This window comes from Astyanax mexicanus, chromosome 15, assembly GCF_023375975.1.
Source record: "Astyanax mexicanus isolate ESR-SI-001 chromosome 15, AstMex3_surface, whole genome shotgun sequence".
Classification (NCBI taxonomy): domain Eukaryota; kingdom Metazoa; phylum Chordata; class Actinopteri; order Characiformes; family Acestrorhamphidae; genus Astyanax; species Astyanax mexicanus.
In genome coordinates, this window is record NC_064422.1 from 23,153,578 (window position 1) to 23,167,022 (window position 13,445).

At 38.3% G+C, this 13,445-nt stretch overlaps 1 protein-coding gene across 6 annotated transcripts in view; it reads right to left on the bottom strand.

The window, feature by feature from the left end:
* Positions 1 to 13,445, bottom strand: part of exoc6 (exocyst complex component 6) — a 66,153-nt gene that overhangs the window by 22,688 nt on the left and 30,020 nt on the right. For all 6 annotated transcript variants that reach the window (XM_022669208.2, XM_022669204.2, XM_022669205.2 and 3 more), the window contains exons 11-18: positions 13,151 to 13,271; positions 9,267 to 9,338; positions 9,004 to 9,101; positions 8,780 to 8,885; positions 8,174 to 8,283; positions 2,505 to 2,616; positions 2,264 to 2,398; positions 600 to 779 (exon numbers count right to left, since the gene is read on the bottom strand). In XM_022669208.2, coding sequence (XP_022524929.2) covers positions 600 to 779; positions 2,264 to 2,398; positions 2,505 to 2,616; positions 8,174 to 8,283; positions 8,780 to 8,885; positions 9,004 to 9,101; positions 9,267 to 9,338; positions 13,151 to 13,271 — 934 coding nt within the window. The remainder of the gene's footprint in view (positions 1 to 599; positions 780 to 2,263; positions 2,399 to 2,504; positions 2,617 to 8,173; positions 8,284 to 8,779; positions 8,886 to 9,003; positions 9,102 to 9,266; positions 9,339 to 13,150; positions 13,272 to 13,445) is intronic.

Here is a 13,445-nt window from a genome sequence, read left to right on the forward strand (position 1 = left end):
ACTGCCATTCAGTTTCTTTTCCTTTTAATTGAAAAGACGTCCTTGTTTTGCCTTTTTACAAAAAGTAAAGTATGAATTTAAAATCGGCTTGCTCAGGATCTGCTCATTAATATGGTGCATTTCTGTTTAGCTTTTTACTGTCTAATATAATTAATATTTACAACAATTTACAAGATGTTACACTGAAGTTCCAGGAGCTTAGTGTGAGACTCTGTAGATGTAGTTTCAATCTGATATTGGAGACACCATGTCAAACACCATGTCCTTCCACTGTAACCATCAAAACATTTAAAATAAAGACTTTCTCCTTTTTTTACCCCTCTGTGTAACAAAATATTTCTTGCTTTTATTGCTAAAGGTGCATCTGCTGCAATGACACTGTGACTGCAAAACAACAAAAGAAAAAACATCAGCCTTCAACTCCAACCATGCAATAACACGTACGCTACAAAGCCACCACACAGAGAGGAGGAGCAGCTGAACAAGTACACTAAAAACCCCAACAGAAACACACACTGGACCATGTAAAGGACCACACCAGAACCAGGACAACACAGTGTGTACTGAGCTGAGTGATATCTGGGCTGAGTGCACCTTACCGGAAGGTGTGTGAAGACCTGGAAGGTGCTGCGCAGGAAATTGATGAGGTCCATGAGGTAGCCACTGGCCCGGCCGTCCGACTCGCCCATGTTCCACTCGTAGTCGGCCAGCTGGATGAACTCGTCGATCTTCTGGTTGAGCTTGGTGTAGATTTCTCCTTCAGCTGCGTGCCTCGCGTCCTGCAGATGAGTCAGAGACATCCTCACTTCATCTACTGTCCAATTTACTGTTCAGTTTCCTCTAGTTCTGCACTGAAGCTCAGAGGTTAACGTAGCTAAAAAAGTACAGGAAGCCCTACATCTTTTAGCATTGGACAACCTGCATACACTATCAGTTTTGCACTTGCCTCAAACCATGTAGATTTTAGGCAGTTTATTAGGCTCAACTAAACTTACATTTACACGGGCACCCCCTTTCTGGACGAATGAGTGGTATGGAGGGTAAGCAATGTACCAATTCATGTTTACCACATTATATGTATTTAACCCCATGCCAATGTTACTGATTGTTAAATCCTTGTTCAAAACTTGAAAAAGAAAAACCAGCTTAAACCATGAAAGCCTAGAACCAGTCCTGAATATTTACCAAAAATTCAAAACTGAATCAGTTAAGGTACAATTACAGATGAATTAAGGACAACAGCATGCGAACAGTGTGCTACAGCCATGGAAATGAGCAAGCAGGTTATTCTTCTGCTGAACAAGTAATCACTGAGCTTCAGTAAGGTTGCTGAACATTTTGACTACATGCTAAGTAATTTACCACCACCACCACCACCACCATATTTACTGATTAGCTACAGAGTAAGACTTGTCGTCACTTGCCACTGTATGACAATATGAGACATTTCATTAAAAAAAATTAATTGTTAAAATTGTTGAAACAAAACCTGTATATGCAAAAAAAAAAAAGTTTTAAAAGGAGCTTGAGCACTAACTTAGCACTTAAACAATCTGTAAATGAAGTCAGAATATCACACTGCCCCACATTTTCCTGTAATGCTCTCCGGATGTTCCTTTTGTGTCATATGTGACACATATCACCATTGTTTTTTTGGATTAAAACATCTGAAAACGAACAACATGCTTTTGAGAATGCTTTTCTACATGCTTTGCATGTTCTGACAGACTCTTACGCATTGTTCCTGCAGCCTTTAATAAGTTAAAATACAAAATAATTATTTTGGCACTATTGGAAGCAATAATGATAACTACATAAGTATAAAAGTAAGATTTCTCAGCAATCAAAGAATACTCACTGTATAAATGAGTGTCTTTTATTTTGTTAAGCCTGTTAAGATGTGTTAATTCCCGAGCTGAATTTGGGTGCTGCATTGATATGAAAGAGCTACCGCGATCTGAACATGTTGTCACTAGTTTACTGAAAGCGTAAGAGTGTGGTTAGGAATTAAATGCTGTCTGCTTAGTTACCATTTTATGGTTACAAATGAAAAAAAATTGGCTTCTGATCAAGACACTTGGCATGGAGGTCTTGCTGGAGTTCATAACGCCTGAAGCAGCAACTGTTCTGTAAAGTTTATGACAGCTCCTGGAGCGATAACCCGTGTGTTACTACGTCATTCCAGATGTCATCGCACATCAATTTACACCCAGAGGAAGAAAACAAAAACATCATTACAGAGCGGCTTCGCCGATTGTCTAACCTTAAAGGTGGAGAGCCCGTAGAGTCTTGTGGTGTGAACGGTTTCCGGAGAGACGTTGGTGATGTTCGTGATGAAGTCCTCCAGGTATTTACATGCTTGCTCTAAGTGCGTGGTGTTTATAATGATCTGAACCAACTGCAAAACACAAGCTCACACTGTCAAGACTTGTTCAAGTAGCACTCGCAGACTCTCAAAGTGTTTTTTCATACGCGAGTTATGTCTGCAGGGACGCGGCTCTGACCTCGGTTAATCCTATGTGGGGCTTTTTGATGAGGTTCTGTAAGCAGCCGCTCAGCGTCCTGGTCAGCAGGAGGTTAGTAGATTTACGAAGCATGTCGTCAATCTCAGTAGAGCTGAAGAGAAAGAAGAAGAAGAAGAAGAAAGAAAAGAAAATTCAGCTTTCACAAAATAACATTTTTTGACAACATATGGACAAAAGTATTTAAACTTCCGTTTCTTCTGACCAACTCCTTTTTTTCTACACCCATTATCCATTTTTTCTGCTCCTCAGAGCATACAGGAAAACCTTGTAGTTCTACAACAATAGACTGTAGTTCTGTATCTGTTTTTCCACCAGTGACACTAATTGGCATGGTGGTGGTGTATGAGATTTGGTTAGTTAGTGTGTGTTGGGCTAGTAAAAGTGGATCAGACACAGCAGTGCTGCTGGGGTTCTTAAACATAGTGTTCACTCACTACTCTCCACTCAATAAGAAACTTCTACCTAGCTGTTCCATCTTGTTAATGTACTCAGAGACAGAGACAAAGGCTCATTAGTTGCTTAGTCTCACAGTTGGTGTTGGTCATCCACTAGTCCTTTATGGTTTAAAAATAAATAAATAATAAAAATAAATAAATAATCATGTCAATAATTAAGTATTGTTAAATTAATGTTGAATATTAAATCATGGTCACAAATATCAGTACTTTTGACAGTTATAAACATTTTCAAATGGCTAAATAATGTCTCAACTAATTAGTATCTGACACTAGTTAAGACATTATTAAACATTAATAAATATTAAAGTTTTATATTGTAATTTTGTATTGATTAACAACATCTTAACTAATATCAACTAATGGTCTTAAAACTACAATGATGATGTTTATTTTTATAATTTCTGGGACAATATATTTTTATTATGGGATAAAGAATTTTTATTGCGAAAGGTAGGGGTGTGCTATATCGTATTGTGCACAACGATATCGCCAACATTTTTGAATATTGTGAACAATATTATACCCTGAAATATGGTGCCATATCAACCACCTTCAATTATTACCTTAAAAGTACTGTTTTTTTCTTGCTGTTTTTAGCAAAAGAAAAATTAACACTGTTCTCATTTCCAAATATATATCTACTACAGACAGATTACATCTGTCCTGTATTATTTATTTTACTTTTATCCTGGATATATGGAGAAATTTGGAGTGCATTATTAGTATCATGACATTCTGGATCATAGACTTCTGTTACAATTTTTTAAATATCTTAAATAGGGTTTTTTCTTATTAAAAATGGTAATTTTGTTGCAGTAATTCATTTTTGAAATAATTTTTCTAATTCAGTGTTTTGTCCTATCGCCAAAAGTATCGTTATCGCGAAAATACTATTCACTTTTGTGATGTTATTTTAGGCCATATCGCCCACCCCTAGCAATAGGCCAAAGTTTTGCAAAATATAATATTGCAATACTTTGGTATAGAGAAATAATTGCACATGCCTGATGTGTGCTAACATCTCTAATGGGGAAAATGTGAAGGAAAATAGTGAAAAAGTCATTTTATTGCAATGCAATGGTTCGTTTTAATACAATATTAATATATCTAATAATTTTAGGTCAAATATTTATTTATAGACCGTCCCTTGACTCAGTTCTCTATTATAGATTAGGACCTCCATACACTTATATCCTATAACAGACTTTAACCCTGAACTTGTCTCCCCGCTGTCTGGCTCAGCAGCAGCAACTAGGTGCGAGTATTAGCAGGATGCTGCTAGTGTCTGTTGATTTTGCAGACAGGGTCTGTGTGTGTGTGTGAGTTTGTGTGTGTGTGTGGGAGAGAGAGAGAGGTGTTGATTAGGAGGGAGGGATCAGGTAAGCAAACACTCAATAGAAAGGTCCAGAGGCCGCTCATTACCACTCCCTTAACATGACAAAGAAACAATTAGAGCGGAGTGTGAAATTTGCGGTCATTTGCATTGATTACTGCAGAGCCAGCGGGGAAAGACACAGCGTTAAGATCAGCCGCCTGCATCGCTGTCAACAGCACCCACACACACACACTCCATACTGTTACCCAACCGACCGCTGTTTCTCCTGCCAGGAGACCAGGCTGGAGCAGCCTGACCATACTGACATAACAAGCAGCAACATGGGGCTCAGTGGTGCTACCAACAGGGATTACAACCCAGGACCACAGAGCTGCAGCTCCGGAGAGAAACCCACAGAATATTAACAACATTCCCATCACTGGTGCCACATCCAGTGTAGTGTGCCTGGTGCTCGTGGGAACCCTGGCTCCATGCTGCGGATGCTGCCAGAGATCGGGGATGAGCGGTGTATTGTTTGTTAATAGTAAGAGATGCACCTAAATGAAAAGTCTTGGCCAAAACCAAACCAAATAAAATATTTGTTCGAATACTGAAGACTGAACATGTTTTTCCAAGGTTAATTTCATATTGCCACTTATTTCATCATTTAATAAATTAAATTACAAAGAAAAATGTATTACAATTTAAAATATATACCCCAGCAGTGCTATTTTACGTATGAATTTATTTCCACTGTGCTATCCTAATCACACAATTTACCTCAGCAGCGCAATTGTAGTCAGAAATGTATCTTAGTAGTGCTACTCAAGTCACACGTAAGTGAAATTTAACCCTTTAAAACCTAGCATCCATTACAATTGACATATTCTCTTTATTTATTTGTTTTTATGTTTTGTTGCACATAACACTATTTGCACTATTTTAGACCTGTTGTCCATTAGAACAGACCATGAACCAGCCAATGAACAAGTTTAGAAACCAATAAAACAGTAATTTGGTCCCACCCACAAAGTAACAGCTAATTTTTATTTTAGAACATTTAGATTTGATTTAGAACACTATATAATCATGTTTTTTTTTTCAATGTTTCTGGAATGTTATTAAAATAAAAAGGTCAATATGAAATCTAAAATATCGCACACATGCTCTCAATGCAATGGAAATGAACAAAAACAAAACTAATCGTTATTAGTTAACTGGATTTATTTATTATAGATTTTATAGTACAGACAGAAAACAGCATTCTTATCTACATTTTTCCCATCATTGGAGATAATTCAGGTCTGAAAGGGTTAAACAAAGAAGGCAAAGTCACCTCAGCTAATGTTAGTCCTAATCTTAGCCCTGTACAGCTTGTACCTCTCAAATGGAAAAAGAGATTGGTAGTCAACTCAAAAGTCAACTCAAACCTGCTGCTAAACGGCTCCCTCTCTCACTCTCTGTATTGTATTCAGTAGAGGCTGGAGGATGAGGGTGTGCGGAGTGTAGGCCGCTGCCGCTGCTGCTTAAAAAAATCCTAACTTTAGCAAAGAAACTGTAATATGACTTTTTATATTAAATATATTAGTCACCGTCTTTTCATTTATTCAGCTGACCATCAAACATGCTTTTTTCTCGCCATTTTACAGTTTGGTTGACAGATATTCGGTGCATCCCTAGTTAGTAGTCATTGGAGTATTTGCCTTTAAAACAATAGAGAAGCAGAAGGAGGCAAGATCAATATCAGCTGCAAACCACAGCTAAACGTAACACTATATATCTCTTTACGCATTATGGTCCATCTCGCAGGGCGAAAGGTTAAGCTCCCTGGGGAAAGGATTTGAGGATCCCATGACAAGCACAACACAGACCCCTCACAATGCTATGTTGAATGCCACAGAGCTTAAAGAGAGCAAATATTGGCAGTGAAGAAGGCTAGAGGTGGAGGGCAGCAAGGAGCTCCCTCTCGTCTGGCTGTGGATAATGTCACAGGCAGTTCGGACTCAGGGTCTAAAAGGGGTTTCGGTTCAGGGTCAACTTACTTACTTACTCTCTCTTTATTCCTATTCCTATCTCAGATAACAGCTCCGCAGGCCAGTACTAACAGGAGATGAGTGACAAGTGAAATAAGCAGCTTCTCAGATTCTGCTCAGCAGAGGGGAGATGCTTGGCGATAGTACATATGGGATGCACCAATTTTTTGGCAGATGAAATGATTCTTAACAAATCATTTCTATCAAAGTATGACTTAATGATTTATTGTAACAAGCTGTGCCGGGTAACATGCCAGTATTCTGAGCTTTAAAACTTTAGAAGATCATAGTAAATTACATACATCACCCTTCCACCTATAATCTAACCTGCGTTGTACCTTTGATCTGTCATCAAGCATAACTAAGTAATCCAGCTGGGAAAAACTGGGTAAAAAGCACTCTTTTCCCTATTTAAATCCCATAGCATCCATATTGTACTTTGATGGTATGTATGCTGTGATGTATTTATTTTCAATCTAGTTTTGCAATGTTTTTTCTATAAACCTTAAGACAAAAAAACATATAGGTTATTCAGTACAAACAATGGTAAATTATGTAAACCCACTAAAAATAATGTTTTGTATTAGGTTTTTGGTCAAATGTTTGATTATGTTTGGTTTCAGGAAAAAGTTTCATTTTAAGTTTGTTTGCATCATTAGCTTTAATGCTACGCTAGCTATTTGGTTAACTAGCTATTGGCTACTTCCAGCAAAATAATCCATCAAGTCACAAATCTATTATTCTTTAGTAGGGGGTAATGAACGATGAACGATAATACATTATCTCAATATGATCTTATCTCAATACGATGCCCACAATAACTATGATTTCACAATACTCTAATTCTGTGGTACTATGTATATCACAAGTAGGGCTGGGTATTGTTTTAAATTTTTCGATATCGATACCTAAACAGTACTTTTTTCAATCCCTTTTTCTAAATTGCAACCAAAAAATAAATTGAAACCAAAAAGTGATAATTATTCTGGCACAATGTATTTATTTAACAGCCGACATGAGATATCTCATTCTCATACTGTCATCATGAGAGGCTGCCATACTTTTGGATCTTGTTTTTTGTTTTTTACTTTTTGAGGATGTTTGCGGCACTTTCTTAAAAAAAAACAGCGTTGCTTTAACTGCTTAAACATAAAATATTTTTCCCTAAGAATATTACTGGATGCATCAGTTTTAGTAGTGTCAGAGAGTTAAGACTTAATTAAAATAATCCACATTTTGTTTATGCTGGAATTTCCCAGTATTATTGTGAGTGGACAGCAATAATAGAGCATTGTTATTTAGGTCTGGCAGACTAGACTATTTTTTTTTTTTTACTGTTTTATAATATCTCAGGGTAGAGAGATTTTTTAGATTTGGTTTGGTGCCTTTTTTGGTATCGAATTGCAATACCCAGCCCTAATCAAAATACAGTTCTTTACTATACTTCACAGCATCTGTGTTACTGAAGTGAATAAAATACTCCCAAATAATCAAATACCAGGAATTCTAAATTTATTTTTCATCAGTTTCACAGAATTTGACAACCAATATTCTTCACTGGAGGTTTACCCTATTTATTTTATTAGCACCACCACATGGAGTATTGACGCCACATATCAAACGCATTGCAAATGTAAACAACACAATATATAGTGATATCAATATTTGTCCCACCACTATTCTTCAGGGCTGATCCCAGTCATTGGTTCTGAATCTGATAGAAATGTGGTAGAACAGAGATTTACAACCTGAAAAGATATTTCTAACGAAGTGCTCGCTGTAAGTGTAAATCACTGAACAAGATCTCTTTTAAAGACTGGTGGGAATTTAAAGTGCACTCACCTGCGATGTAGTGATTCGGAGAACTTTAGGCTGGCGTAGATGAATTCCTTCACCTGAATGTAGATTTGAGGCACTGACTGGGACATCGGGAGCTTCTTTGGAAATGGTTGCTACAGAACGAAGCACAAGATAAAGAGGAGACTTCTTTTAACAGTTACTTTCACTTATCAAAGTTCGAGCAAGGCCTGATAGTGGGAGTGGGGGGCACATGGATGGGTGCAGCTAAGCAGACATTTAATATTTCTTGATCCACAGTGTCTTATGCGTATCAGGAATAAATCATAGCAGGTATTACTACCCCCAGTAGACAGTGCAGTGCAGTAAGTGAGTGGCTAGAAATGTCCAAGCACATTGACAAGCAATTCCTGCAGAAACCCCATTTACAGGTCTCCGAGTGGTCTAGCGGGTTAAGCGCTGCTACTGTGATCGGAGATTACTGGTTTGAATCCTGTTCATGTAGCTTGCCATCGGCAACCAGAGCCCTAAGACAGCACAATTGGCCTTACTCTCTCTGAGTGGGTAGATGGCGCTTTCTCCCCCCATGTAAATCTCAAAAGATTTTACTATAACGGAGCTTTTGGTATAAAAAAAAAAAAAAGCACAAACCTTTTCAATCTCTGCATCGTGGAAGGGGAATCTACTGATCACAGACTTGTACTCTTCTTCAGTTTCTACAGGAATGGGGCTGTAGTTGTCCTCCTCGAATATCTCTCTGGTTCAACAAAGAAGTAACAAAATGAAAAAATATATCAAATATACCTCACGATTAATTACATACAGCCTTTTCCAAATGTGGAGCTACAGCTAAAATCCAGTTAATGTTGCCTTACCTAAAAACGAGAGCCCACTTCTTCAAAAGTGTTTCATTATATTGATCTCGAATCTCAAACAAAAGGTCAAACAGTCGGTTCACTGAGAAACCGTAACCCTGCTCACAACACAAGAAAGAGAAGAACACTTAGAATTAGACTTAAGCTGTAAGATTACAATCATATGGAATAATGTGCTGATATAGGGACAGTTGTGTACATATTCAATTGATGGACAGATTGCTGCAAACTGTGAGGAATCATGACTGCAAGGTGTGAAATACCTGTAACGTGTCTGCAAATATAACAATCAGGTTCTTCAGCTCCAGGACCAGGTCAGGATCGTTACAGTAGGACTGTAATGAAAAGAGGATTATTGATTTTGATTATTTTAGGAATTATAATCGTAATCTTACTTCACTTACTTAGTCTTACTTTTCATCTTGTTTTAAGCAATTTAATCTCAAAATAAGCACAGAAAGTCAGTGGTCAAGGTTTTCTGGTTCCTGTGTCCAAACTTAAGCCAATTTTATTTCCTAGAGCTTTTCCACTGCAAGTAACCACACAACTCCTCTACTACCCCTTTTAATATTTAAGCATACTTGTTAGTATATGCTCGCTTGTGGAACAAGGACTATAAAGGGATGTATACACCTTGCAGAGTGCGGACTGGCTAGAAAAAAATAATCAATCACTCTGTGTGGTGCAATACAGACATCCAGCCAAACTAGTGGTTTGTAAAATCTCCTACGAAAGGTACAGTAACGATTACTTTTTTTTAATTTAACTTACAATGGCAGCTTATAAAAATAGTGCTGTTGGTGGCTGATGAAAGAAGGCAGCAGGAGCTTCAGTGTCACCAGCTACATTTTAGGGGTGGGTATCTATTGTATTGAAAAGATGTCAGGGACCAGGCACTAAACGGAAAGGTGAAAGTCAAGTAAAGTTAAGTAGTGCAGGTATTATGCAGTGAAAAAACACTATTGGTGTACCAGATCTCAACTTGATTTCCACAGTTCCTGTTAACTGCTATTTCACAATAGCATTTCACAATATAAAAAACACTTGGCCATCTTCATCTGCCATATTGGCATCAAACAGATATTTCGAAATGGATTCTGGAATTTTTCATAATGACCCAAGTGTAGTCGTAATTCATACTATATACTCTACACTGTTTTAAAATATGCTTGATGTACATGTTTTATCTGCATCCTGAGCTAATTGTTGTCGGATTATCAAATCAGTGTCTGCCATACAAACACCTGAAAGAAAACATCACCAAATTAGTTTAGCCTCAGAATTAGCTTCTAAATGGGTAACTGGCAGCCAGTCACTTATTGATCAAATACTCTGGTGTATTAATGAGTCTTTAAAAGCTATTAGCATATGAATGGTCATAGCGCTGCTCTCCTTCCCCCGTGCAGGGCTTAGGGCCTTCTGATGGGGTTTAGCCTGTGTGTGTGTGTGTGTGTGTGAGGTTGAAGAGGGGAGCACGGCGCTTGACCCCGGCAGGGGAGTGATGACTGACTGGATTAGTGAATGCCTGCACACACACTGCTCCTTTCTCCCACTCGCCCACCCACCACCCATGCTGTCCTGCAAAACACGGCCTCGGTGCGGAATGGGATTTAGTACCTCCACCTTTGTGTGAGTGAGAAGAATCTGAGATCTGAATAGCTTCTTAGGTTAATAGTTTTATAAAACAGACATCAGGTGGATACTTTTCTTAAAGTTTCCAAAGGTGTCCAACGTTTGAAGGGTCTGTAATAGGTCTGCAATGACATTTCCCTTGTTTAATGACATTTCCCCACTTGTATAACACTGCCAATACCACTGGCTACAACACATTCCCAAAGCATGATGGATCCTACCCATGCTAAACAGTTGGCAAGGTGTTCATGTCATGAAATGAGGCTCTTTTTTAGGGAGTGAGAGTTTAATTCGACTTCATCAGTCTATTGAAGCTGTTTCAATTCTGTTCACATTGCAAAAAATCTTGAGATAAACAGTACTATAATATAGAGCTACAAGATAGAACAGAAACAAATATTTTTCTGCAATATACTGCATACCTTAATGTTACAAAATACAGGAATTATCACCAGAAGTCAACAATCCAACATGTCACAATATTAATATTGCATTCAGGAAAATGATTAGTAGTACAATTACAGCTCTAGAAAAAAATTAAGAGAGCACTTCAGTTTCTAAATCAGTTTCTCTGATTTTGCTATTTATAGGTATATGTTTGAGTAAAATGAACATTGTTGTTTTATTCTATAAACTATGAACAACATTTCTCCCAAATTCCAAATAAAAATATTGTCATTTAAAGCATTTATTTGCAGAAAATGAGAAATGGCTGAAACAACAAAAAAGATGCAGAGCTTTCAGACCTCAAATAATGCAAAGAAAACAAGTTCATATTCATACATTTTTAACTGTCCAGAAATCAATATTTGGTGGAATAACCCTGTTTTTTAATCACAGTTTTCCTCCATCTTGGCATGTTCTCCTCCACCAGTCTTACACACTGCTTTTGGATAACTTTATGCCACTACTGGTGTAAAAATTCAAGCAGTTCAGCTTGGTTTGATGGATTGTGGTCATCCATCTTATTCCAGAGATTTTCAATCTTCAAGTGGACACATTTTTTCCCATGCAGCTCGTATACAAGACAAGGCATTTTATAATGTTAAGAAGGTTTTTTCTCTCTCTACTGTAAAGCGGCTGTTTTAGAGATACTTGTTTTTCATTGGACGGTGACTATTTTCAAATAGAAACCACTAGAAAGAAAAGAAAAAACACACTGTCCCAGTCACTGCTTTAGTCTTTATCATCACAGTACCAGCCTGTTTCTGCTGAGGCTCCTCAGTGTGTAAAGTGGAGGGGAGACCTATATGGCTGGCATGCTGGTGGCGAACGGAGAGAGAGAGAGAGAGAGAGAGAGAGAGATAGAGGGAGAGAGTGAGAGAGGGAGAGAGAGAGAGGCAGGCTGTATGGGTGCATGCTGCCGGTTTGATTTATGATCCACCGTGCTAGCGTGGTCCCCTTGTTAAACATTGACATAGGGACCAGTGGCCTGCCTCTGAGAAGCAGCGAGCGAGTGTGTAAATCACAGCGCTAAATGAGCGTCGCCCAAACTGTGACACACAGCGTCAGTCCACACCTCAGGCAGCACACCTCTCACCGTTTACACAGGCCAACAGACACACACACCCACACACACACACTCTCTCTGAGATACACTTTCTCTTTTTGTCTTTGTACACACACAGGCACACTTACATGGAACTTATAGGGAACAGGGTTTTACTGGAACATCCATATAATATATAGTGCCTCCAAATTTGTATGCAATTTAAAGTACAAGCAAATCAAATGCCCTTTATCTTTTTAATGAAAGTCAATATAAAAAAAGATTTTATTTACAAGTAATTTAGGAGCATTTCTATTGGTGCACTCATCAAGAAATCTTGCCACATTTCAAAGAACAAAGTCAAAGTGAGTTAAGTCAATTTTGAGTCCAGAAATTAACAGAGAGAAAAAATAAAAAAGTAAAACAATTGGCATTCTACATTCACTAACTTGGCTTTCTTAAATACATGCCCCAGATCAAACTTTCTAGCTTTTACAAACAGAGCAAGTCCAAATAAAATAGAAAAGTTTAGGTCCCCATAATCTTTATTTTAAAAAAAAAAAGTTTATTTTTTTTAAAACAAGACATTGGGAATGATAATTGCTCCATTTCCTGGTGAGCCCTTTCAGTGGCGATCTATTCAATCTGATCTAATGGAGAGGTCAGTTGGGCCTAATGAGGACAGATTGCAACAATAACAGCAGATTAACTGTGAATATTCTAAACCGCCGGGGCTAAGAGTGTGTTTGGAGGGCCCAGTCAGTTGTAAATCAGTGAGGGATTATGCAAATGCCCCGCGGCTGGGGCTCACAGCCTGGGTCCTGCGGCCCAAACAAAAGGGTCAAGCCGGGCCACTCCCGCTGCTAGCTAACTTTCAATCACAAAAAGAGAGAAAGAGGCTCTCCGGCCCGGGCCATGGAGCTAACACAGGGAGTGGAACGGTGAGGGGGCCTTCAAACCCTCACATCAGAGCCCCTCACCTTCCAGCACGCTGCCACCTTGTGTGTTCGTGTTTGCACTACTCACTGAGTGTGTGCGGAGAACGGCGATGATTTTGGACAGGGCCATGTTCCACAACTCGTCTGTGAAAGCTCTGGTGACTAGGCCTTGAGTGGCGTGCAGTATGTGATCCTCCACCACAAAAAACCTGCAGAGACATGCAGTGTTAAAGTCTGTTATATCTATTTATTAAACACATTGCTGCTGTTCTAAAATATAAAACACATTTAATATACACATACCGGATCTGAATTCTATTTTCTTACAGCTTACAAGTTATTAAAGTATTATCTTCTTTATGGAATAATCATTACTTGTTTGA